Here is a 26,544-nt window from a genome sequence, read left to right as displayed (position 1 = left end):
CTGAGGATGAGGAGCAAAAGGATGAGATGGATATTGGTGTGTGTGATGGTGAACGAGCAGAGAGCAGTAAGGAGGTAACTGTTTCAGAGACTCAAGTGGAGAAAACTGTCCGAGGGGCGGTTGAGCGAGTGTAACCTTGCTTTGGGCGGCTCAGGGGGACACACGGACGAATTTTGATGAGATTGTGGAATTTAAAGTGAACTCAAAAGTCCATGAAAGCTAAAGTACGTTGTCCTTGTGTCGAAACGGTCTGTTGATCCGTGGCCTGTGTCAGTGGCACAACAGCCTGAAAGGGATTTACCAGTTTAGCATCTCATACAAGTGTTTTTAAAGGAATATTACAAAAAGGAGAGTGAAATATGAAATTCAATGTAAATGTTAGAGGTAAGAAAGCTTCTATTTACTCCTGTCTATCAATAATGGTCAACAAGTCCCATTTAAAGTGAAAGAATATGCACAGATCTCTAGCTTTGATTCACGTGAGGGATCAGATCAGACAGCTGCAAAGTTCTTGTTGACGTTCTGACCTCTGTGTGAAATCGTAGACCCCCTCCGCTCCACACTGTCCCCTCCTGAGCATGCATATCTGAGTGCTCTACATACACTGTATTGCTTTAAGTATACTTGATTATTAATTTAAAGGTGGATCTAATGGTTATCATGTAAGATTGGAGGGATAAGACAAAATGCACAGTCCCTCGTGACATCAAATACATCATCTGTAAAATTCTGGAGTACAGTTGAGTTTGCAGAAAATTCTCCAGGGCTGCCAGAGTTAGCGGTTCAATTTCCATCACCAACTCTAACATAATAATGCATGAAGTCATGGTGCTGTGAGGCAGCTGGGATAAAAGTATCAGCATGCAGTAACAGTGTACTGTACGCTCTGTGGGGAACCCTCATAAGCTGCAGACCTTCATGTTTCTGCATTATTCTGACTGAGAGGGCCGGACGGGTGCAGGGAGAGAATGATTTGTTCACACACGTCTCCCGGCCTGTCTCCCTGTGAGGGTGTTTCCAAGACTTGAAATGCATACAGGGATGATTTATGTACACAGTCTGAATGGATGGATGCATGAAGCTCTATCGTATATCTTAGAGGAGCAATCCCAGAATTTGAGAGATCTGGGAGCAGGCTGTTGTAATTCCTTCTAAATCTAAACGTGTCTTTTTATCAGAATGTTGAATTCAAGAAACTTAACAAGGACATTTTTCTTGCTGCATTCAAAGGTTCTTTTTGCGGATTCTGAGCAATTGAGTACTTGTTTTTAAATTTTTATATCTAAAAAGTATGTTTATCTGGACTTGTGGCTCTTAATAAGTCGAATGAGATACTCTGACTTAAAATTAGACAAATGTACTTACTTACTTATTTGAGTTCTACGGGCAAACAACTTCAAAACTTTATGCCTCCAGACTCCAAAACAGACCTTGTTGATAAAGAAATCAGAAGTTTCCTCTAAAATTGTGTTGTTCTTTGAAAACTACAGACAACAGATTGCTGATAGCATGAAGTGCAGTTTAATATGTTCAACAATGCGTGATCAATAGTTAAAGAAAACCCATTCAGTTCAGAAATTTTCCCAATGCCAAACATTTTTGATAAACTTACTTTTCCTTTTAGTTTCAGAATAGAGGTAGAGAAATCCTTTCACAGACCCTTTAAACTTTTTAATGAATGTTCTGCCTCTCAATTGAAAAACCTTTTTAGCGTCTGAATGAAAACATTAAAAAATCAGGATCACTGCAAAGACATGCCGGTGCAAGGTCCCCAATAGATCCCCAATATTCTACCAACTCTGTTTTAGTTTCATCCTGTTTGCAGCCAATATTTCAATCATAAGTATTTTGGTGCTGGTGCATTTAGGAGAGTTTCCTGTCACTGTTTAATAAAGTCATGTCCCTTTTTTTTGGAGATTTAAATTTTCTGAAAAGTCATTTCACAAAGATGGACAAAAAAAGTTTAAGAGGAAGGAAATATCTCCGAAGCCCTCAAAGTTGCCCTTGGCGATAAGTTCGCTGCCACTCTGACTGAGGGTTATGTTAAACTGTATCACTCGTGTCAAATCTCCGATACCCCTCGACATGCTGACTGTAATTAGTTCCAAGATTAATCCGCACAGCATGGTTGAATGTGGCCGTCTCCCATCGTGCTCGTGAAATAAAGGCTGGCACGGATAATCAAATAATAGGTGAATATCAATGAATGGACCAAATCACTTCAGTCCCCAGCTCCCTTATGCAATTATTTCCTATTCACATTAATTATTGCTAACAGATGACATTAATGACTTTGAGAGGAAGCTGGCCGTGGCAGCCCTGCAAACGATCAATGCTGTTTTAAATGGGGTCACAACACTTGGCACCTTTGGGTGTGTATGATTGGAAATGGCACCGAGTCCAAAAGTGTCTGAGGCCTGTGCCAGTTAACAGTGCAAGCAGTTTTCACCACAAGGATTCAGTCACAGGACAGATTCTGCACAAAGAAAAGGAAGTAGAGATACAAAAGGCTGGTCTTCATCGTGTTAGCATGACAAAAAGTCACACCGCCACTGAGGTCAGTGTTAGTCACAGTTAGAAACATGTCATCAATCAATGTATTTCCACCAGTGATTTAACTCTTTTTAACCCTGCTGGTATCTATTGAGTGCTCAGAGTCAGCAGATGCTCAGGTTGAGGTGTTGAAAAAAGTATTTAAAGGAAAAAGTGGTATCGTCACATCTGTATTGATTACGTATTTCTTTTACAGGAGGTCCAAAGGAATGGAAAGGCTGGTATCCCTGCAGGAAGGTGGCCCAGCCTGCTGAGTCTCACATGCCCTCGCAGCAGTGGCAGCGGCAGTGGCAGTGAGCTGTCATTATCCAGTGCTTGCAGTGAGTACTCCAGTGGCTCCCACACTTGGGCAGAGGGACGTGGATTCTCCAAGCAGGTGAGTTTTCTTCATGTTCCTTTAATGTTAGTATAAGGAATCATCAAAGTAGAGTTCTTGGTAACATAAATGTGTTATTTAGATGTGTCACTTCAATGACTGTAAATATCTCTTTATGCACAGTGTGCAAGCCGGGACAAACGGATGAGTACGGGTTCAGTGTCCAGCAATAATTCAGCACCCATGGAGCAGACAGAACTGGGGTGGAAGGAAGGACACATACTGAAAGGTCTGAAGCGTCTCCAAACGAGCTCTAAAGAGGCCTCGATTGCACCGGTACCACACTGCAAAGACTGCATGACTTTCAACGAGGGTATATACTCACTAGGTGTAAAGTGTGGCCAACAAGGGAGCACAACCAAACAGGTACCTCCTACCAGCACACCTGTCAAAGCCGGAGTGGGGATCGCCCTGGACTCTGATTATGCTGAGGATGATTCACCTAAAATACAAAGAACTGAATCCACTGAAACAAAAGAGCTTCTTTCCTTGGAGAAGTTGGAAGTCACAAGAGATGATGACAACAATTTTCAAGAAGATCCCATAAAACTTGCAAGGGATTCTGGTCTTTTCCCCTCGCCTGTTGCAGACAACTTCTTCTTTTTGGAAGGCCCAACAGTTAAACCTGGTGTGAGCCCGACAGAGAGCCTCACACACCTGGAGGATAAAAAGGACTCACTTGATAAACACAAGTCTTCAAGCCTGAAGTTAAGTGACAAAAACAATAACCAGGAGAGGTCTACTGACCGTAAATCCAGGCTTGATCAGGTCAAGAGACAAGAGGGCAGATTTTCAGCCAAGCAGGCCGAAGCAGGTACTAGCGATCTGAGTTCAACCATTCAGAATTGTGCAACAAGAGCTCTGAGCTGCATGAGTGCAGCCAGACAGCGCAGCTCCTCCATGGAGGTTCCTCACTGCAGGGATCAGGCGATTCAAGCAGGAGGTGAAAACCAGAATCACACAATCTCAGAATCTCCTCAGAGGAAGCTCAAACATCAGCCTTGTGACTCAGCAAGAAAAGCTTTCATTCTGCGGAGCAAGAGTGCAGACGCAGGACAGGAGCAACCCAAGCACACACATTCTCCTCTCCACCAAAAGCTTATCAAGGGTCACAGGCCCAAAGGACAGTCAAACGCACCTGTGCACAGTGTCCCCAGCAAAAGGTCGACTCTCAGTAAAACACATGGATCCAGCAAGGGAGCTCTTCCTAAAGCTGAGAAAGATGAGGACATATCATTATCAGCAAGTTCCAAGTCTCTGAAGAGTGTGCAGCAGTGCTCTCCCCTTGCTTCTCCTGTAAAACATTCAAAGATATTCAAACCTCCAGGAATCAATGAATGCTCCAAGAGCCCAACCAAACTACCTTTACAAGTGACCAGACCTCAATCAAGCAACGACGCCACAGAAGAAGGCATCTATGACAACTTGCCGTGCTCTCCGCGAAAACAACGCCGCCAAGACCAGCAATGTGATGTTTCTCGTCCAGAGCCAAGGTCCCCGTCTCCACCGCTACCTCCCGGTCGAACTACTTCTCTGGTTCTCAGACCTGGTTGTGACAGCTTACCCACAGCACACACATCTGCAGGACAGATTCAAAGCTCTACTACTGAGAAGACATCAAGCAGCACCAAGCTACAATCAAATCCGTTTCCTTCTACTCTTCAGCCTCAAAAATTCAATGAAAATCTACATGGCCCAGAAATGGGTGCTGAAAGTCTACCACTGAAAGATGTCTCTGCAAAGGGTTACCACACCGGCTCCGCTAAGATACAAGTTCCAGTTCAAGAGTCACAAGCTCCAGAGTCAGTCCAGTCAACTATGGACAGATGTGTTACTTGTCACTATGAAAATGGTCCTCCCCTGCCGAGTCAGAGCATCCTACAGAGATCCCAGCAGAGCATCAGTGAGCCTAAGCTTTCAGAAGTCCTGCCTCAGGCCTATTCTAATGTTTACTACCATGGGATTGTGAATAATCTTCAGAGCTCCACCTCCAGAGCTGTAAAAATGGCTCATCCAGGAAATGCAAAATCTCATGAGGTGATCCCAGGACAAGACAGCAACACCTTTCTTCTTTTTGGAAGACAGAGCAAAGATGATTCACACCCTGCTCCAAAAAGTATCCAGACCTTCCAGACTTTCACGTGTGATCCTCAGATGATGCACGACTGTGGCCCTCATGACAAAGCCCGCAGAAAGATTGAGACCCGCTGTAACTCGCTGGACTCTGAGCCCCCAGTTCAGCCTGTCCCGTCAGACAGTGGTGTGATGTTAGATTGGGGATTTGATGAGGAAGGCTGGCTGTTCAAACGCTCTGTGTCTGTGTCAACCAGGCCTCCTCTGAAGCCAGTGATGGGCATGAACGGGGCCAAGGCTCGTAGTCAGAGCTTTGGTGCTCGCTACATGGACAGACCGAGCTTCAACAGATCTGGAAAGGTCCGCACCCAGATCAAAACCCACTCAGGGAGCTCCTTGAACTCTCTCAATGATGTCCTTCCTGGAAGTATGAGTTGCTCCAGTAGCTACCATTGCCCAATGAACCGATCCCTTCTGAACAACTTCCTGATTGAAGAGGGTCTGGTGGTTCCCTCACATTTGGGGTCCTCTAGCGAAAGACTACAAAGTCTTAAACTCCAGCGAGAACAAGCCAGGCGCCTTCAGATTGAGCAACAGTTTTCAAGCGCCTTCGGTGAGCCAGTTTCTGAAGAGCCAGAGAGACAGAGCACCATAACCACAATCGAAGAGAAAGTGATGCTGGGAATAGAGGAGAACTTGCACAAGTCTCAGGAACAGGAGAGAAGCGTTGAAGTGAAGCAAAAGTCTGGGTCAAGCTTAGCTAATTGGTTTGGTTTTCGTAAGAGCAAGCTTCCTGCTCCAAGCAGCAAAAAGACGGAACCACCAAAAGTGAAGGAGGAAAAGAGAGAGCAGAAGATTACATCACTTCTTGGAGGAAAGCAGACGAAGTCAGACAAAAAGAGGGACAGAAGAAAAAGTGATGGAAAAGACTGGTAGGAAATCTTTTTTTCTCTGCTGCATTTAAAACAATTCCTGCACTTTTAAGATCCTCACTGTCATTGAAATTTCATCCCAACATCAAACCTTCAGTGCCTCTTCCAACAGATTTCATCATAACTCACTGCCAATGAATAATTTGACTGCCTCAGATGACTTTGTTCTTTTTTACCGAGTAGTCTAAGACAAATCTGTCAGTGTCCTGAGACCGATGGAGAAACATTTTAGGAAGAGGTTAGCTTCCAGTTTTTGATAGATACAGGACAATTTATCAGTCCAGTCACCCACAGCACATTGAGTCAATAACAGACTGTTTCAGTTTGTTGTGGTTTGTTGACAAACGGTTTTCTTTCAGCTCTGTGGGGAGACGAGAGTCTCATGATGCAGTGCGGGCGTGCATCTCAATGCCCTGTCCAGGAATTTCCCTGAGTGAGATGCAAGGACACACTGAAGCTATCGGAGACCCTAAGGTAAATAAAATGATGTCCTCAATCAAAACAGGAAGTTATGTGATTGGCATGCAGCTATGTTTGGATTTAGATGCAGAAATGTCTTCAGTCCACAGTGTGTGCAGCATGTTTGTGTCGTGACAGTTCTGTAAAGGCTCCATAAAGAGAAACTAAAAACAAAACAATAAGAAGCTGACAGAAAGTGATGTTATTAAACAACCGTATAAATGATAAAGTTGGACCAAATTAAAAACAGAAAACACAATTACATGACTGTCTTAATGAGCAAGGTGCTTCAGGCTAATTTTACTGACTGTCCCTCAAATTCTGTTTCTCATAGTTTCATCACTCCGGCCTTCATTATCAACCTTTAAATTTATCCCTGTGCTCATAACTTTACCCTTGAAGCAAATTTATTCAGCCAAAGGAGGTATCAAAAATTCAACAAGTGATTGCATCAAATGTTCAGAAGTATCAGGCAGACACTTTGTTGTTGAAAATGTTTGTTTTTTTTATGTAAAGTTTGAAACTGGTAACACCTTCAGTAGGGCTGCTCACATAAAACCTGACATCTCTCCTCTTAAACCTGAAAAACATGAGCATGTAGAGCACAAACAGAGCCATGCACTGGTCTAAAGAAAACAGTGATCTTAATGGTGTTAATGAGAAAGACACTGAGGGTGAATAAAGGCAGAGACAAAGGCCCATAAGCAGGATATAGAGAGGATTCATTAAAGAGTCTCATTACGACTCTGACTCAGTCAAGGTCAGGTGTTTACAGTCAACATGAGCCACACAGGGATTATATCTTTTGTTTGAAAAGGCACTGTAGAAAGAGTAAGCAATGACACAGCACATGAGACAAACCATTAAACCACATGAAGGTAACTTTGTGTCTGCACAAACTCAAAGATGCAGATGATGAACCTGAGAGCTGATGGAGAAAATGGATCCACTGTGAAGACACCCAACCAGGAGGCTGTAATAGGTGAGATTTTTTATCACCTGTTTTGTGATTGATTCTGCATTTTCTTGCGGGAACTGCATAAAGAAAGGTTCCCACTTTAAAGGGATAGTTCACCTCTTTTGAAGTGGGGTTGTTTGAGGTCAACAGTTTTCTGTCCTGGTCAGCTTGGCCCCTTTGTTGAAGCTAAGCTATCAACCGCTGCAGACAGGTCAACACTAAGAAGTGATTCATCCTATTTTAAGAAAGTCTGACCCAGACATTAATGTCTGTGTAAGAAAATGTCAGCGCTTCACTCTGCTGTCAAAGAGCACGTTTGTTTTTGCACTGTTCACAGCCGTGACATGTGTTCTTCCACCTGCAGAGCACTGATCAGCTGGTCAGGTCTATAATGTACAAGTCACTCAGCACACTGATGTATTATGAATGTTGATGTTTTTGCATAGAAGTTTGAGATGATTCTAAGCAACCAATACTAATCATTGGGATGCTGACACAGTAATGTGTAGAGTTTGTTATTTCAGCTCAGTGTTTCCCTTCAACAGCTGACAGTGTATTTCGATTAAGGTACATATCCTGCAGATCATGGGTTTTGCTGTAATGCATAAAAAAAATTAAAATGTGAGCCAAAAGCTTACTTTGAAGATGCACCTCCTTCTGAAAATTGAAGAAAGCGGATAAAACAGCAGTAGAACTCTGGATGGTGAGTGATACAGACTGCAGTCGTATGTGAGCCGCTGGTTTCCTCTGATTCAGTAAAGGTCCTGAAGTACTGTTGTTATTAAGTCCCACTCCTGACAGCAGGAGCTCTCTGGGTTCATTGGCTCACTGTTTGCACACCCGCACCACCAGGTAACTTAAGATCTCTCTGCTGTCCAGTTAGCTCAGAACTTTCTCCCCTCTCTCCTTCCTTTGAGTTTCATTCATCCTCTGTAAAATCTGGCTCATAAAGGTGTCCTCTGTGTCCACAGTAAACACCATGTCATCGTTGTTACTGTTGTAACTTTGACGCAGTCTCAATTTTTAGTTCGGGTCTGCTGGCTTCAAAAAAGAGAGACAAAATACAACCAAACAGCTGATCAGTGTGCCATAGGCATTGGAACAAGCATGTGTGATGCGCCCATGTCCAATGCAAAGACAAATGGGCTTGATGGTAAAGTAAAGTGTACGCTGACACTTAATTTAGTGTTTGGGTCTGCAGAGGTTGATCAGCTTCCATTTTGAACAGTTTCTCAACAAAGGGGCTAAGCTGACCAGCATCAACTGTGGCCAACACAATAACTATTGACTAGTACCTCACACAACCCCACCTCCAAAACACACTGTCCCTTTAATCTTGGTGACTGTGAAACTGAACCTAGGCTACTTAGCAGCATTGTTTGCTGTGTGGATGTAAGCATGCAAGCCTGAAGGTCTTGTCTGTGTTTACCATTTTACAGTTTGCAGACAGAAGTGAAGACCAAATATGACAGATGTGTGTAAGTCATAAACATGATGAATTTGCTGTCTGCAGTCAAACAAAAAGGCAAAATGCTGGATTTTGTCAGTGTGTGCTTCTCTGCCATGTTTCCGTTCTCTCTATGTTTTTCTTCTTCCTCTGCATTTCTTTGTTGTTTTCGGTGGTGATTATAATCAGAACCATTTCACCATGGTTATGTCTCACGCAGCGTTTACACTTTGATGGTGATATTGTAAATAGCCTTGACCGCTCATCTTCACAGACCCATGCACTGAAAATTTGCATGCACAGACTCATCCCATCAGGATGAACCTGTTCATCCATACGGCAGCCCGGGCTTCCTCCTGGATAGGCTTAGTGGAAAAATGGACACACTGATTTTGAACTCATTGACGTCCCCTTCACACATGAACTCCTGACATTTTGAAAATAACTTTAGGACACTCAGGGCCTGATATTTTCTGGAATTGGCTTTGAAATGTGAACCTCTCAGCAGGAGATTGTCTGCATCAGATGCACTATGTTTTGATAATTGAAGGGGCAGCTTGGGAGCGTGCAGGAGGATGAGAAGGGATTAGTAATAATGGCGACTTTTTCTGGGTTAATCAAGTAAAGGTATATCTCCTCAATTCAAACACAACAGTAGAAATCATAATAAAGACTAAAGAGGTGAGCAGTAAAGAGTTTGAACCAAATAATCTTGCCTAGTGTGAACAGCATAATCACTCAGCCCACTTGCTCATAGTGAGGACAGACAAAAGTCCCTTTGAAGTCCAGCTGAAGAGATTTAGCCGTGTCCGTTCACACATACAGCAGAATCTGAAAAACATTTGGTGTGTTTTAAGAATATCATGCTGTGAGATATTGAGTTAAATGTGGACCACAGTGCTGCAGGGAGATGGACTGGGTTGACCTTGCATTGACCTTCATCAGAGCTTAGCCTGTCCATGTTTTTAAAATTCCTGCAGCTACGTAAATCAGTAACTTATAAACAGATTTGGGAAAGGCTTGGACATTAAAATACAGCTTCACATCTCATATCTCTATAATGTGCATGTCTTTTGTACTTGATGTGCACTTAGTCTGCAGGGATTGAGGCAAGGCAAGGCAAGGCAAGGCAACTTTATTTGTATAGCACATTTCATACACAAGGGCAACTCAATGTGCTTTACATTAAAACATTAAAAGCATTGGAAACATTCAGAAAAGCATAAAAGAGCACAATTAAAATGACAAATATAATAAAACAAAAAAGAAAAGGAAAATTAGAAATATATTAAAAATTACATTAAAATTTTAATTTAAAGTGAGTTAAAATGAGCTAAGATAGGAAGGCAGTGGCAAATAAAAGTCTTATTTAAAAGAGGTGAGAGTTGGAGCAGACCTACAGCTTTCAGGGAGTGTGTTCCAGATATGTGGTGCATAATGACTAAACGCTGCTTCACCATGTTTCGTTCTGACTCTTGGTATTGAAAGCAGACCAGTACCTGATGACCTTAGAGGTCGAGGTGGTTCATAAAGTAGCAGGGCTTGCCTTCCAACTAGCAAAACTTTAGCTCTTCCAGGTTGCCGTGTGACGAATGACACCCATCCCCATTTGTGCACCATGGCTGGATTCAATCACACCAACACCCCGAACATTTTTCACTTTTAGTGTTTATCTGTGTTGAGCCAGACGTCTCTCCATTTTGAGTACAGCTGATTGTAGAGATAGGATGTATAGTCTGCACTATATGTTATTTTACTTTTTCAGGCACTAAAATTCAATAGAAAGCCATACATTATGATGTCGCTGATAATCTCTTTTAATATGTAGATCATGACGGCGCAATGCTTAGTATGAGTATATTCTGGTTATTAGCAGCACTTTGTCTCGGTGCAGGTTAACATCGTGGCTACACGTACTGACCAGTCCCAAATCAAACATTCTGCATATTGTTTACTTAAAAAGCTAGTCCTGCAGCATGTGTGCACCTTGCTGCTGCAGGTGAAGGTGTTTTCATTTTGAATCTAATGGTAAAGATGAGTCAGCCAGAGATCGACTATCCCATCAAGATCAGTTCTAGCTAACCTCACGTGTAAACAGTATGTAACAGCTGTTTGACGATGTGATTCACATGCTTCAAACTATCATCAGTTTTGGTTCAGGTCCGAAACTTTGAGTATCTTGAATATGTCAAAACACCGGAGCTCTGTGTGGCTCGATCGACATGCCGATCAATGACACTTCAGTTCAGATGTGATCTCTCTAGCTCGCTGCAACCCACACACAGAAACATTTTCCACTCCGTACCTTGTTAAAGCTAAAGGTGGCAGAGGGATGGAGAGTGGGCGAGCCGGGGGGAGAAACTTGGCAGGAAGTAAAACTTTATTTGGACCTTACTTCAGGGCGGTCACTTTGCTAAATTAAAAACAGCAGCAGATAAAAGTCTCCACATCACTTAGGTAGAGGACTGGCGACACACCTTACTGAAATTTCATTGACCAGTGTGACACCGTCGGCGAGCCACCGCAAATATCAAGCATGTTTGATACGGTTGGAGTCCTGCCCTCAGGGGTTAATCACCTCATTAAAATTTCAGCAGAGCAGCAGCAAAGCACGCTCATCCGAGCCACAACTGAGTCAATTAACTTTGCCTTCAGCTCTGAGCTGCATCGTAGCATCCAGACTCATTTGGCCCTCTGTTTTAAAGTTGACAAAGCACTTTTTGTTCTCCATCATCAGAATGACAAACAAAAACAAGGAAATTTAAGCTCAACCAAAATTAAATGATAACTCTAGTGCCACACTTTAATGTAGAAAAACACATTTTTAAAACCCTTTGGTTCTGAGTTTGGTGGGGTTTTAACTTTTTATGACCTTTTTAAAACTTTTTCCTAATCTTAAGTTTTAATTTGGAAGGTGAGCATGAATTTATGTTTTCACAAAGTGTACGTCTCCTTTGAAAGCTCAATGATGTTTGTTTAATTGTTGAAGAAAAGAAGACATATTTTAATATTTCTTCACTTCTAATGATTGTAACCTCTGCTGTTGGTGGAATTTTTTCTTTTTCACAGCGACAGAGAAGCTTTTTTTTTATGCAACAAGTACCACGCTTTTTTCTTTTACTTCTACTACTCAACTCTGTAGAGATCAGCAGCCTAGAGATGCTCTCACCAGCTCTGCTGGCATTGCCTTGATTGTAGGACAGGATGTTGCTCCACTTGACCCTCTCAGAGATGGTTAGGGTCCAGAAGCTCCTCTGGCTGCTCTCACATCTGTGCCCGCTAACTGTCGTTATTTCCCCACTCTCAAGACCAGCCTGAGACCACAATGACGTTTTTACCACAGTGTCAACAGGCAGAGAGGGAAGGTGAAAGACTCTTTTATAAGATAAGATATTACTTAATTGATCCCAGTGGGGAAATTCAGTTGTTGCAGCAACCCAGACATAAGTACAATCAAGAATACGTTTAAATAAGTCAAATTAAATAAGTAAAAATAAATATAGATGAATAAAATATACCAGATTTAAGATATATACAAATGTTACAAATGTTTTAAATAGTGGTAATTACAGGCAGTATTAAAAATGATTCAGTAGTGACCGGATGACATGGTGTGATTATGGTTTGGTTATGACAGATTAAGCAATATAATAAATAAATATGGGTATATAATATGACTGAGAGAATAGTATAAAAAGAGAATAATAAAAATGTACTATATAATAGTAGAATTTTACTTTTACTTTGTACAGTTTTTTATAGTTTTATGCTGATTGATTTAATATGAAGTGTGATCAGGTTTTCCCTGGCTTCACTTTTGCTGTTGAGAAATTAAGTATTTAAAACAGCTTGGTGATATTCATTTTTAAATAAACCAACATTTTAACTCTGGAACAGTAGATAACTCATCATTTGGTGGAACAAGCCTGCTCTCATGACTCATTGGTCTCATACCCTGATGGTTGGTGTTGTTATGCCACTCTTAATAAATAAATTCAAGTAGCTCGGCTTTGTATGCTTGCTTTTCTGTGTTTAAATTCAACAAACACTGAAACTAAATTTCTTCCATGAATGTAGAGGTACTGATAACACATATCCACATGCACTTTATTGTTATCATATTAAACTTGTACATATCATATCCTGTGTTTTCATATACTAGAATAAGATCATTAGCACAGAGTTGTCTTGTGACATCGAGCTCGTATTGATCAAGCGCAGTGGAGTCGAGAGAAGACACGAGGAGGACAAAAACACCAGCGTTCATGTTAAAGGCTTGTTGAAACCAATCAATGGCGAGGCGCTCTGCTTCTGTCTTTCCAGAGAAGGCCGTGTCACAGCAGTTCTTGTTAACTTCAACTTAAGAACAAACCGATCGATCATGTCTGTTCTATGTCCTCTCTATTCGATAATTTGTTCTTGTTTACAACGAGATAAAAATAACCATTTTCATCTTAAGTGCTGCTTCACTGACAGACAAAGACACTTATGGAAGCTGCCTCAGTCATATAACTGCTATGTGAATGTGTTCATTAATGCTTCTTTGCTGACTAACTTCTAGTATAACGTGATTCGTTAGTTTACATAAAGACAAGTATAGATGCATTTTGTTCCACTTCTCATAGAAATTGAGCTCTGTAGCTGATAAAAGAAACACAGAAAGTCAGGAAAACAAGCTTGTAGAAGCTCTGAACAGGGGTGTAAATTCTCCTGTGTGCATGTCTTAATTAATAAAAGGGAGCAGCTGCTGCCTGTGCTGCAGTGTTTGATTGCCTTCAGGTTCCTGCTACTGGGTTCATATTAAAAACACGAGCCTGCATGGCAACAGCTCGAGGAAATCTCTGCTTACTTTGGTTTTGTGTTCACTGGATGGACGGCTGTTTGAAAGATGGATAGAAACGCAGCTGAACTGAAGTGAAAGTGATAGATGTACACTACCAGTCAAAAGTTTGGACACGCCTTCTCATTCAATGGTTTTTATTTATTTTAATTATTTTCAACATTGTAGATTAATACTGAAGACATCAAAACTATGAAAGAATCTGGTTTTGCCATAATCTGGGTTACAACTACTCAAATAGGGCTATCCATTGTGTACTAACCCTACCTCTGAACAACACAACTGATGGTCTCAAATACATTAAGAAGGCACGTCTTTCTACAAATGAGCTCTTGACAAGGCTCATGTTAATTATACCATTCCAGGAGACCACTTCATGAAGCAGACTGAGAGAATACCAAGAGTGTGCAAAGCTGCCATGAAGAAAAAACTTTACAGAATCTAAAATATAAAACATATTCTGCTTTGTTTAACACTTTTTTGTTAATTAAATAATTCCATATATGTTCTTTCATAGTTTTGATGTCTTCAGTTTTAATCTACAGTGTTAAAATAAAAAAAATAAATACAAACCCTTGAATGAGAAGGTGTTTCCAAACTTTTAACTGGTGGTGTATCTCTTTGGTGATATGTAAATATGTAAGTACTGTTTTCTGAAAAAACTATCCTCTTTTAACAGCCAAACATCACTTACTAATTATTTTTGCTTAGTAAATGATCGAAGACTGTCTCAGCAGCGTGCTATGATAGCCTCTAGCGCCATCTCCCCCCTGGCTGTGGTTTTCAGTCATTCGAAATAAAACTTTGAAACACTCAGATTTCTTTCTGATGGTCTTGTTTGCCTTTGTAGATCACACAGAGGTCTCTGGATTAATTTATGTTTGTATTAACTAGTGAAAACTCCTTACAGAAGCTTTACTACTAAAGCTCAGAATAAAACACACAAAAGAACGGTGTGTTTGATCAATCTGGGCTCACAGAAGTTTATGAAAGACTCACAGTAAACAATCATGAACACTGACACTTTTCTGTTTCAGTCAGCACAAATCTGAATATGTCAACAAACATATTTCAAGTGGAAATTTATTTTGTGCCCGTGATATGAAAGCTCATTTGTCCTTCAAGCTGTGTGATATGTCTGATATATTGTTGATAATAAATACACATCTGAGGTGTATTTAAAGATCATGTCATGAGCCATTCTGTGCATTTCATATCCACAGTGTGATCGATGCATGCTCGGTGTAAACACATCCACTCAACAGCATCTGTAAAAAGCAGTGGTTCAAGTGGACTTTATCACATCAATGATGCATTAAAAAACATCATCCTGCCTCCTTCTTAGCTGGAATAAGACAGTAGGGAACCAGCAGTTGTGTTTTTTGACTCAAAGAAGAAACAATCAACAAATTAAAGAGTGCAAAAAAAGAAGAACAGACTAACCATCTGTTGCTTTGAAAAGAGCGTATAACAAGACGAGGATCATCTGCTTAGAAGAGCCGAACAGAGAGGATAATGTGGCAGGAATAACAAGGAGGCATGAGGGGAACAATCAAATGATGCAGCAGAGAAAATCTATTATTATTAATCGGTAAAGCTGCCTTCATTGGATAGTTAAAGCTTTTACTGATTCACATCCTCAGTTATGATTTTTGAACACTTGATCCATCAGAAGGAGAAATAGTTTGTTCTCTAAGAGAAAGATTTTCAGCCTGACTTTGCTTAGAGACTTTGGTTAAGAGCTACAGAGCAGAATAGATATATTTTCTAGGTTTCTTCAGCTCCACTTCAACCATGGTTACCCTGTTGTTTCCTCCTGTTGTGCTCCGTCTTCTTCTCCTCCTGCTCCCCTGAGCCACTTCAACTGTTCTCCTTGTGCCGCAGGCTCCGGCTGCAAGATGCGAACGTTGGACAGTGGAATTGGGACCATCCCCCTTCCTGAATCCTGTTCCTTCTTCTCCTCCATCCTGCACTTCCTTCCTAAATCCTCCTCTACCCCAGAGCCGTCCCTCAGTCCTCCCAGTGTTCCCGGTTCCTCCAGCGAGGACGTGTCTCCTTCCCCGTTACCCCGGTGGAGAATCCCCTCCAGCTTTAAGGACAGCAGCCTCACAGGGGTGCCGAGCTCCCTGTCCGACTCCTCTGTGACCCATATCCAGTCAGTGCCTTTCCCCACTGTGGCCTTCCTTCAGCCCATTCAACCCCAGTGTGAACCCTTCATGACCTCTGCCAGTGTGTGTGAGACCCAGAACAGGCTGCCCAGACCACCACCAGGTACGGTAACGACACAAATGCTCCAGACAGAAGCATGACGTGTTGGCTTCAGAAGTAAAGATGATGCTTGATGGATTTTCATCCTTTAAGAAACATGGATTTATTTTGTCTCATGCAAGAAAACGTTTGAGCTAAACTGTCTCGCTTCTGTATGTAAAGTTTGAATGAAGTGTAAGTCAGGTTCAGCAAACTCTCTTCATCACACAAAGGAAGCTTCAACTTGAGAGACGAGGAAACATAATCAAGGAGAGTTTGATATAAAGAAATAATGAAGTGGGCATGCAAAAGACATAGAAGAGATACGCATTTTGTTATACTCATGAGACTTTGAAGATGCAAACCGTGGAATCAAGGCAAGGCAAGTTTATTTATAAAGCACCATTCATACAAGAACAATTCAAAGTGCTTAACAGAGTTAAAAACAAAACAAAAACCAGAAAAGTTAGGGTATTTGTACCTGCTGTTTATTATTGTCTTGGTCCTTCAAATACCTTTAAACATCTTTAAAATGCAACTCACTGCAAAGATTTGAAAGGATAAGAAGAAATAAGAAATAAGCCTTATAAGTCCATCATACACAGTTGCTGTAGTGGTTAGTGTAGGGAATGAGGTCCTAAATTAAAAACGCTCAAATTTATGTAATTTTACAAAATTCATCAAGAATTGCTTTCTGCATAAACTGCAATTAAAAGCTTGAGATTTAAAAAAATTGGGAAGCGCAGTCAAAATTACCAGGGCCTTCCAAGCTCCATGCACACAGAGGCACACATTATGTAACTATGGATGCAAACACAGGACCAATCAGATCACTACGTTTGCATTTTGCACAGTTTTAGCCAGAAGACACCCCAACTTGAGCACATTAGAATATGTTTAGTCCAAGATTACTGCCTGAAGATTAAAGTCAACGAATAACTAAAACATGCAGCTTATTAGCTTTCCACTGTTAAACTGACATGATACGACAGACTGTTATCAGCTACTGCAATAGCCGATTACTTGAATCCGAGATTTTTTTTCATCAGGCTGATATTCATCAATTGAACAATACTGATACTCATACTGATTTATCAGATCAATTCAGTGTGATGCTGATGCATTAAGGTTGCTATCTTCTTTAAGGTCAGGCATTGACAGGTGTAATTGTGCTGCCTCTAAAACAGGATATAAAATATCTGCTTCACATGAATGGGCTGTTTGATGTGAAGAAATGTGCTGTTTGAGCCTCAGTACAGGTGGGGAATCTTTCTGACATCTGCCAGCTTCCTGCTGTTAGTAAAAAGAACAGCCAATGACTGCTGTGCTCGGGTTATTCTTCACTCATTCACCTTTTCTTGAGAGCATTTCAAGGACATGTTGGAGCTTCATTCACATGACAAAATACATTCACCAATGAGTCAATCTGTGTAAGTGCAATAGAAGAAACACATTTCTATATATATATCTGTGTTTAATAGAGTACTGAAAGCAGCAGTGATCAGAGTGTGTCATTGCAGTAACCTCAGTGTTTATCTCCACACCGTTAGTTTTCCTGCAGGAGGACACGGAGCTGACACGGCTGTGTTCAGTGTACCAGTCACACAGCATGTGCCAAAGAAAAACACTCATCCTCACTGTCAGGAGGAGCTGTGTCTGTTCTGTGTTGATGGTTTTAATGAGTCATGTTTTCAGTCTGAAGCCTGGAGGATTCTCGGCATGACACACAACTTTTATTTTAATCTGCACAGTTTAAAAGGGGACGCTGAGGAAGAGATGATTAATAAATAGGCTGAATCTCAGTTAAAGCAGCTGCGTCTCCCTTGATTGAGTACTGACGCTGTCTTGTTCTTAAAGAGTCATGTTGTGTTGTTGCTTTGAGACTTTCAAGCTTTTAATTCTTGTACAAAAACACAATTTTAAAGCAGATAGCAGCCTGGGATGACAACTGGTACCAGCAGATTTGATGCACTTAAGCTGGTTAGCTCGTAAAGGGATGAATTATCTCCAAGAAGTGTGTATATAAACCATGCCTTGATGTATTTCTAATGCTCCCTGCTCACATGTTCAGATATAAGAACCATGTTATCTATAAACCTGATGAATGAAAGCTGCCTGTGTCTCATGCATAAAGCAGGCTCAGGATAAATGGGTCAAGAAACATGGAAGTAAAGAAAAAGCCTTGTTTATGTTGCAGTTTAGAGCCTATAGAGCCTGTTGGTTGTAGTGTTTTAATTCATAATCTTTGAGTCATCTTTGGGCCACACAGTTCTGGAAACTAGAAACATTTTTGGGTTGTGAGCCATGTGAGCAAATCAAATGTGATTGTGAAGGTACCATCTTCTTATTAAACCCATCAAAGGTTTTAATAATACAACCATTACATGAACACACTTCAGTCGCTTTTAGGTGTTTTTGTAGGTTATTTTTAGTCTGACCTGGCAGCTTTTTGGAGACAGTGAAGACGCTTACCTTGCATCGACTCCAAGCTTTTTTATAGGAGATATATTTCTAAATTTTGTCTCTTCAGGGACACTTTGTCCTGGAAACTGAGCACTTTCAATCCCAGACTGTCACTCTGGCACTGGTAAATTTAAACTTTCTTTAAATAATGTTTTACTTGACTGAAGTTTAGGTGGCTGTTGCTTTAAAGTCAGAAATATAAATTAGTTATCTTTCCGGATGTCAGCCTGCGCCCCCTGAGTGTCACACAGATCTCCTGACTCTGTGAATCCAGACTGATAATCACGCTTGGTGTGAAGGTGTCAGATGTCAGTCTGTCGGTGTCACTCCGTTCTCTTCACTCCACATCCGACTGCTCTTCTTGACAGGTGAGAAAATTAAGTCTGACTGTAAGAAAACCTCTGAAATGAGTTCTGCTTTGTGCCGTTTCCAGGAGCAATGGAACCAAAGAAAATGACGTACATCAAGTCAAAAACACGAGCCCCGCCGAGCCAACAGAAGGAACAAACAAGACTTCAGCTTGCCAACTGTAAGACACAATGGAGCAGATTTAATTAATGAATGCAGTCATTACAGATATCAAGATGTTTTATGTTCTGTGCCCACACTAACTCTTTAAACTATTATAGAAATAACACAAAGAAGCCTCCCTATCACCGAGGATGTCAAACAGAAATGTATTTACAGTTCTGTGACTTAAATTTCTGACTGAACGGCAGAAATGTATTTATTCAAGACAGAGTTAATCTTCAAAGTGTTATCTTTTAATGTTTTAATTAACTTACAGTTTCAGTCTTGCAGAATAAACAATCCTGTATTCAACAAATAACACAATGAGAAAGTCTCCAAACACAAAGGTTAACATCATTTAATAATAATGAACAGGGTCAGAATTTGTTCACTGAGATGGGGCTGGTGTGTTTTGATTTCACTCTGAAGGGTTTTATTGACATTTGTGATGACAGTTCAAAGATCTCCTGCAGCTTCCTTTCATTGTAGAGATAAAGATTTGTCAGACAGCGTCAAACTTTGTCTTTTCAAACTGTCACTGCAGCTCCAAGCTATACAGATAGAGAAGTTAATATTATTCCATCTTGTTAAAACAGTGCAGGTTGCCTTAAAAGTACACATAATATACTCAAATAAACTAGCTGTGGGTGCGGATTTAGTCTGGTTAAGTCACACGCCCATATAGCGGTTGTCCCAGGTCTGACCCCAGCCTGTGGCCCCCTTTCCTGCGTGTTATTCTCTCTTACTCTGTACTCACACCCTCACGGTTTCCTGCTCTACCCACTGTCCCTTCCTCTCTAAAACAAAAAGGTGTCAAAGCCAAAAAATATTGCTTAAAAAATTTTAATTTAAAAGAAGAAAGAAAATCTATCTGTAGCTTTAATTCTATGCTAAACCAATTCCCATACCTAAGGGGAAAAGTTTCATGGCAGCTAAACACATGATTAAAACAAATTTCCCAAAATGACGATGCTCTTCAGTATGACTTAAGGCTGATTTATACTTCTGTGTTGAATCGACGGTGTAGCCTACGCCGGAGGTCCACGTAGCTCCCATACCTACACAGAGGCCTACACACATAGCTGACGTGCACCTCCTCCACAATGTAGCTACCCGTAGAATCAACACGGGCCACAAGCCCTGTGATTGGTCCGCTCGACGGCATTGTATTTCCTGCATTTACAGCACTTCAGGGATCCCCGCACATCGGCTACGCATCGGCCATGTATTTCATCTCCTCCTCTCTATTCTTCATGTAACCATGTCTGTATGATAAACGGCAACATGTATCAGCTGTACATTAACATAACACGTACTGAATCAATGTGGAAAAGTAAACAGACATCGTAGCGGGGCCTGAATCAGGCGACTGGCTATCAGCGAGACCACACTGCCCTCAAGTGTTTCCACTGAGAATTGCTGCGTGACACGAACACATCAACGTACAAGTATGTGGTGCTCATGTCCGCGTCAACCAATGCTGCGTAGGGGCAACGCAGAAGTATGAATCAGCCTTTAAACTGATAAATGTAGAAATCTCAGATAATATAGTCTTTAACGCTACTGTGAGGAACTTTCATTAGTTGTTGTTTTTGGCGCCCTCTGTGGACAAATAGGGTATGTCTTATGTCCTTGCTGAGATTGTTCGGTACGTGTCTAGTTAGTTTTTCTTACACAAGTGTAACCCTGAAGTCTTTTAACCTTCAAATATATCAGTGCGTTGGTTTGGCTTGGTGGGTAGAGCAGGCACCTCATGTACAGAGGCTACAGTCCTGTCCCACTGGTCCCAAGATGGACTCCCCATCCTGGGATAATTTGGAGCAAGTCATTCCCCCTCTCTCTCCACATGTTTCCTGTCTCCTTTAAGCTGTCCAGTCAAATAAATCCTAATAAATAACCTATGAAAATTTCAAAAGAAAAGCCAACAAATGTATCACTCATTGGGAAGCTTGGCAGTAGAAAATCATTAAAAGGCTCTTTCTACAGCGTTGAATTCTCTTGTCTAACACCTACCCCCTCATCGTGGTTGTATGCATTCAAATTATTACACATAAACACTCAGTCCTTTCATTGATGGTCTGGTTTGCTTTTGTAGGTCATAAAAAGGTGTTGATATTGATGTTGGTGTGTTTCATTACTGGATAAACACTCCTCACACAGGCTTTAAATTCTGTTAAAATCCACAAAAACTGCAACTTTAGGGGTTTTAGAGAAATAAAAACAAAGAAGTTGCTTTCTTTAAACATAACCATCTGTAAATGTGAAGCTTCCTCTCAAAAACCTGGAGTAATAAAATTACAATGTGATTTGACAGGTTGTGGAGGGAAACAATCACACTGAGTTTAACAAGTTTTCTCCTAACCTCGCTTTAAATAACATCAACCAACCATGACTATATGATACATAAACTCATTTCTGCCAGACTGTGTACCTTTCTTTTAATGGGAACTGTTTTATCTTGGTTCAGGTTTCACCATGCCGCAGGATGTAACTGTACTCTGCATTTCCCATTTCAGAGTCCGTGAAGCTGAATGAGTCGACCTGAAGCAGAGAGCTGGGCGATCAGCTGGATTTATCATTCGCACACACACGGAGGATCCCTAAATCCCACAGTTTGGACACTTTGTTGCTCTATCAGGATGAAATACTCACCACTGGACACTTTGTGAGTTTGGCACTGTTGGCTTCCACCTGTGCTCAGTGAAGGGCTGAGAAACTGAGTTTACTTTCAGGTGTTGTCATGAAGCTGCTGGCGGCCATTTTGGAGGTTTGCAGTGTGTTGGCATCAGCTGTGAGCAGCTGATTAATGTCTAAATGTAGCAGCTCTGCCATCTCTGGACTGGAGTTAAAAACACACATGGCATGTCTCTCCATGTGTCCACTTTGGAGGAGTAGCAGTCGAACTAACAGGACGGATTATTTTGGCTCAGTAATAACAGGTTAGCTGCTGTAGCACGGTCAAGGCTACCTGCATTCTTCATGATCTCACACAAGAACGCCTGTACTGCTCCCTTTAGTCTGAGATAGTGTGGCCAGCAGTCTTACTTTTACATTGTTATAACATTACTGCAAGCAAAGCTAACTGCTACAGTCAAACTAACTGCTTCAGTCAAGCGAGCAATACACGTTGAGCACAGAGCAGAGCGAACGACTGCAGTGAACTGCTGCCATCTTTACAAAGACGTTCCTCACAGTGACGTTGCAAACTTGACTCCTTTAACAACATTCACAGACATCTCTTACTTTTATTTTGGCTTGTACCTGTAACAGGATATAAAGGGTGCGTGGATTACTCAGATTTATCAACCAGATGACAAATCCTTCACTGCACAGACCTGCAAAGTGAAACCACTGAGTTTGTTTTCTTCACAGCTGCAGCATGACTAAAGTGATTCTGGTTTTGTTTATGAAATAAGAATCACAAAATATGGAAAAATCTTGGTCCTGTCCTGGAAAAAGTTGTAAGATTGAGTCAATGGAAGACAGGTTAAACTATTTAACTACAATCCTGAAGCATGAGACTCAACCTCTCCTCTCCAATGCCAAACCACCATTCTGTAATCCAACCACCCAGGCAGCATAATAACAATGTATGCTGTCACACAACCTCTGCATTGACACAAAATGTTACTAGTGAATGTAATTGATGTATTCGTCAATGTGGCCACTTAAAGGAGACAGAGTCCTGTTATGTTTCTGGTCACTTCACTAATCCAGTATTTAATCTTTCTTTATCTCTCTTTTAATGAGACTGTCTGCACAAAACCCCCGCTATGTTGATCATTTGTGCCGTTACAACAAGAAGAAAAAGATGAAGTCAGGCAACGTCACATGGGGGTATGTTTTTTGCTCAAACAATCACACGACAGTCACTCATGAGACCAGAACCACAAAGACTCCACATGCTGTTATTGAAGGGAAGCAATCATGCAACCTATGTGGTTTTATCTTGTAGGCCAAGTTGTTCAAAGGTAATCTGGATTAAAACGATACAACTTTTAAATGCTTTATTTTTTTAAACACAGGATCAGGTGACCCAGTTTATTTTTGTACCATCTTTCCAGAAACATCAGATCGAATTCACCCAATCCAAATACAGATTATTTTTACTAAATCAGGATTACTAGTGCTCCAAATGAGACTTTGCATTACATAATGTGTCCACAGGGGGCGCCAAAACCCACAGAAACGGAAAATCCCACTCAGCTGCTACAATTAAATATTTAATATTTGACATTAAGAGCTATTCGATTCAATATTTATGGGGACAAAGTCATATTTTTTATTCAACAGCCTTAATGTCTACTTGCAATAAAACATTCTGGTGTAAAATACATATTTTTGAAACGTATAAATCATTATCTTTATGACAAATATTGCAATGTTTCTCCACTTTAATATTTTCGTACATTTAGTTTTGTTGATGTTTTGGTTTAAGTTATTCTAATCCCATTCCAAAGTTTTATTAACCAAGACTGGATTACCTGATCCAACATGGTTATCCTTATCCCCTTTACTCAACTCAATTCAAAAATAATTTCAATCCGGTTTCCTTTGAACAACTGGGCCTGGGTCTCATCCTGGGATAAGAAACTCTGTGGAACTTTAGCTTTCTAGCTCCTCAACTCTGTGGACCAGCCCAAAGTAGTTTTGTCATTTGGTGAGGGGCAGTGAAAGCATGCTGTGCATTTGTGTGTCTGTTCAGCCAACCAAGCCAGAAGTTGCTAATCTGTGTAAGTGAAATTGATTTAAGAATCAAAACTGTAGTAACATTTAAATAACTTTGCACAAGAACAAAGCTTTTCAGCTGTGGTCACATTTGAAGAATGATGAATGAAAATCCTGCTGAGCAAACATTATGTAACCTGCAAACACGAGCTGTGAGTGAACATTTAACTCTGCTTTGATTTCATAACTCAACTACAACACGCTGAAAACTCACACTAAACTTTATAAACTAAGGACTCTCATCCTGAGGACGTTTTATGTACAGCACTTACTGATTGCCATTCATGAGCTCTATACCTGACTGAGTAATGTGATCTTTTTAAGTGTGCACTATCTTCTTTTGTTAATCGTCACAATGTTAATAATATTAACTTGCATGCTAACACCCTATGACTTATTCTTAACACAGAAATGCATCATGTGAAACGTTTTTCAATAATGTGGAGAGTTTCATTACAGGAGGAATATTACATGACGAGCATGCTGCACACATTCTGACTTTCAGCAGAGCTAATATTTCACTGTCACTGTATTTTTGACTCATATCTCTTCTTGTAATGAAACTCTTTGTGTTTTACTCGCAGTCCACATTTTCTATCCCACAGTTATGACATCAAGACAAAGCAGTGAGTTTTGCATGTAACCTTAGTTGAAGCACCCAGTAGGCACAGTGTAGACATTGTTGTGCTAGCTCAGGGAAAATGCCATTTACTGTCTCTGATAGACGCTGTGGATTCAATACATAAACCTCAACTCAAAAGCATTTCACTTCACCAGATTTCTCTGTAGCTGTTTTAGGATATTACCTGAACTCAATACTTTCCTCTGTCAGCTTTTGTCTGTACATTTTCCTGTAGAATATCTCACCCCGGTCACTCAGTTACTCTCTGAATAATGTATGCTGTGTCCTTCGTAGAGCTGTTTTCAGTGTTTCTTGAATGCATCCTGACATGTTTGACAGTTTTAGCTTCTTTGCGATGTTTTGACCCCTCACACCTTTGTCAGCTTCCGCCTTTCATGTGTAGATATTTGCCAAAACGCATATTGCCAAACACTGCTCTGAGCTAATTACACATATACAGAAAATGGATGCAACTAAACCTACATATCAAACTATAGCCATATTCTTTGCAACATTAGAGACAGTTTCACCTGATGTAGAGTACTGTAAAGTTGCACAACATCATCCTTCATGTCATCTTACTGTATTTACCTCCTCTTCAACTCACTTGCTACATGTGTATGTTGAAAGTAATGTTTGTAAAACTAGAGCGGCGTTCCTGCCGACAGCAACACGCAGGGGAACTAAATGTGAATATGTAGCGCGCAACAAGTGAGGCGAGGTGTTTATGGATCAGGGAACAGACTGGCTGTATCGATACGGGTAGATGGAGCATGGTGTCTGTGTTTAAAAAAAAGAGCTCACATAACAGAAGAGCGTCACTCTCACAAGAGTATTGTATTTTTTTAACATTTACTCTAACGCCCTGTATTTGTACTCTGCACTGATGAGTGTAATTTACCATTTATTGCACATATTCTTACTCACTCTTACAGTAATGCTCCTTCTTAATGTTTTTTATTTCAGAACCCAATAACAGTGATGTTTTTGTGTGACAGTCACCTTAGCAGTACAAACTGAGAGTTGTATATTACTGATATTCTTTGTTTTATGTAAAAGAAGAAGGAAAAATAAACTATTTCAATACTTACACGGCAGAAAGAGTGTTGTTTTGTTGTTTCTGACTCAATGTTTCAGCTCCCCACTGTGACTACATTCAGACAGCTTCCTCCTGTTTTAATGTGTCCACTCTATACTCCATCAGTGTCTGTGCTGGCCAGTATGAAAGATGGACAGCAACAGAGCAGTGTTTACTCTTTCCAAATCTGTAAAAACAAGCATTTTTTTATTTATTCAAAGTAAATAATTTGCAGACTACCCGCCGACATGTCACAGGCACCGGACCAGAGTTTCTCTAACTGGCAGCGAACTCTTGCCGCGCTGCCAAACAGCGCTGTCAGATGAAAACTAACAAACAAAAAGCAAGCAAACACATTGCTTACTCTGTTATACAGTTTATGCAGAACAAAACAACTGGAGATGGAAAAATTATCATGGCTGTTTCTGTGAGACCTTACAAATTAAAATAATTTAAAACTACTCCTGCAGCAGCAGATCTGTGTGACAGGAAACAAAATGCAGAGTTGAGTATGATTTTTTGGAAGCATAGTGAGGGGATTTAATCATTTGAAGAATACCAAAAAAAGTAGATGAAATAATGAATTAAATGCTGACTAACGACTGATTTTTACGCAAAAATTATTATTATGCATCACACTGTTTGCTCTACAAGAAGTGGTATAAATTTGGAGGGCTATGTTTAACAGAGAAGCAGCAGTGACTTACAATTTGAGCTTTTTTTCTATGAGAGTAAATGTGCACGATGTAGTACTTTTTACAGCCGAGTTGTGACCTAAGGTTAACCTCCACCTGAAGCACATTCACTGATACCACAATGAAGGGATTTGAACTCATATCTTCTCTTAGGTTTGCTGTATTATGATGAAGAAACATCCAGGGATGCGTAAGAAAAACATACGGATTAAATGTTTAAATTAAATTGAGTCTCACTTTCAGTGCTGTTGCCCTGCCTGCAACCCGTACTCTGGTGCTTGCTGGTCTTGGTCAAACCATATATTTTCATATGGTATCTTATGGTATTGTACCCTACATCATGGTATTATATTGAATTTATCATTCATCCATTGTCCATACCACTCATCATATTTGGGGTCTCAGGGAGGCTGGAGCCAATCCCGGCTGTCATTGAGCGAGAGGCAGGGTACAGCCTGGACACATCTCTGGCCAATCACAGGGCTGACATGTAGAGGCAAACAACCAGTCAAGCACACTCTCACACCTACAGGCAATTTAGAGACTCCAATTAACCTAACGAG

At 40.8% G+C, this 26,544-nt stretch overlaps 1 protein-coding gene across 1 annotated transcript in view; it reads left to right on the top strand.

Annotated features, from left to right (window-relative positions):
- LOC117820269 (nck-associated protein 5-like) overlaps window positions 1-25,298 on the top strand; it is a 67,961-nt gene extending 42,663 nt beyond the window's left edge. The window contains exons 8-14 of the mRNA XM_034693993.1: window positions 2,750-2,929; window positions 3,053-5,934; window positions 6,294-6,408; window positions 7,300-7,375; window positions 15,523-15,909; window positions 18,782-18,877; window positions 21,375-25,298. Coding sequence (XP_034549884.1) covers window positions 2,750-2,929; window positions 3,053-5,934; window positions 6,294-6,408; window positions 7,300-7,375; window positions 15,523-15,909; window positions 18,782-18,877; window positions 21,375-21,376 — 3,738 coding nt within the window. The 3' untranslated portion in view covers window positions 21,377-25,298. The remainder of the gene's footprint in view (window positions 1-2,749; window positions 2,930-3,052; window positions 5,935-6,293; window positions 6,409-7,299; window positions 7,376-15,522; window positions 15,910-18,781; window positions 18,878-21,374) is intronic.
- Window positions 25,299-26,544: the final 1,246 nt, after the last annotated feature.

Source organism: Notolabrus celidotus, chromosome 10, assembly GCF_009762535.1.
Source record: "Notolabrus celidotus isolate fNotCel1 chromosome 10, fNotCel1.pri, whole genome shotgun sequence".
In the NCBI taxonomy this organism is placed as follows: domain Eukaryota; kingdom Metazoa; phylum Chordata; class Actinopteri; order Labriformes; family Labridae; genus Notolabrus; species Notolabrus celidotus.
Note: the sequence above shows the minus strand (reverse complement) of the source record. Positions and strands in the feature narration are given on the sequence as shown.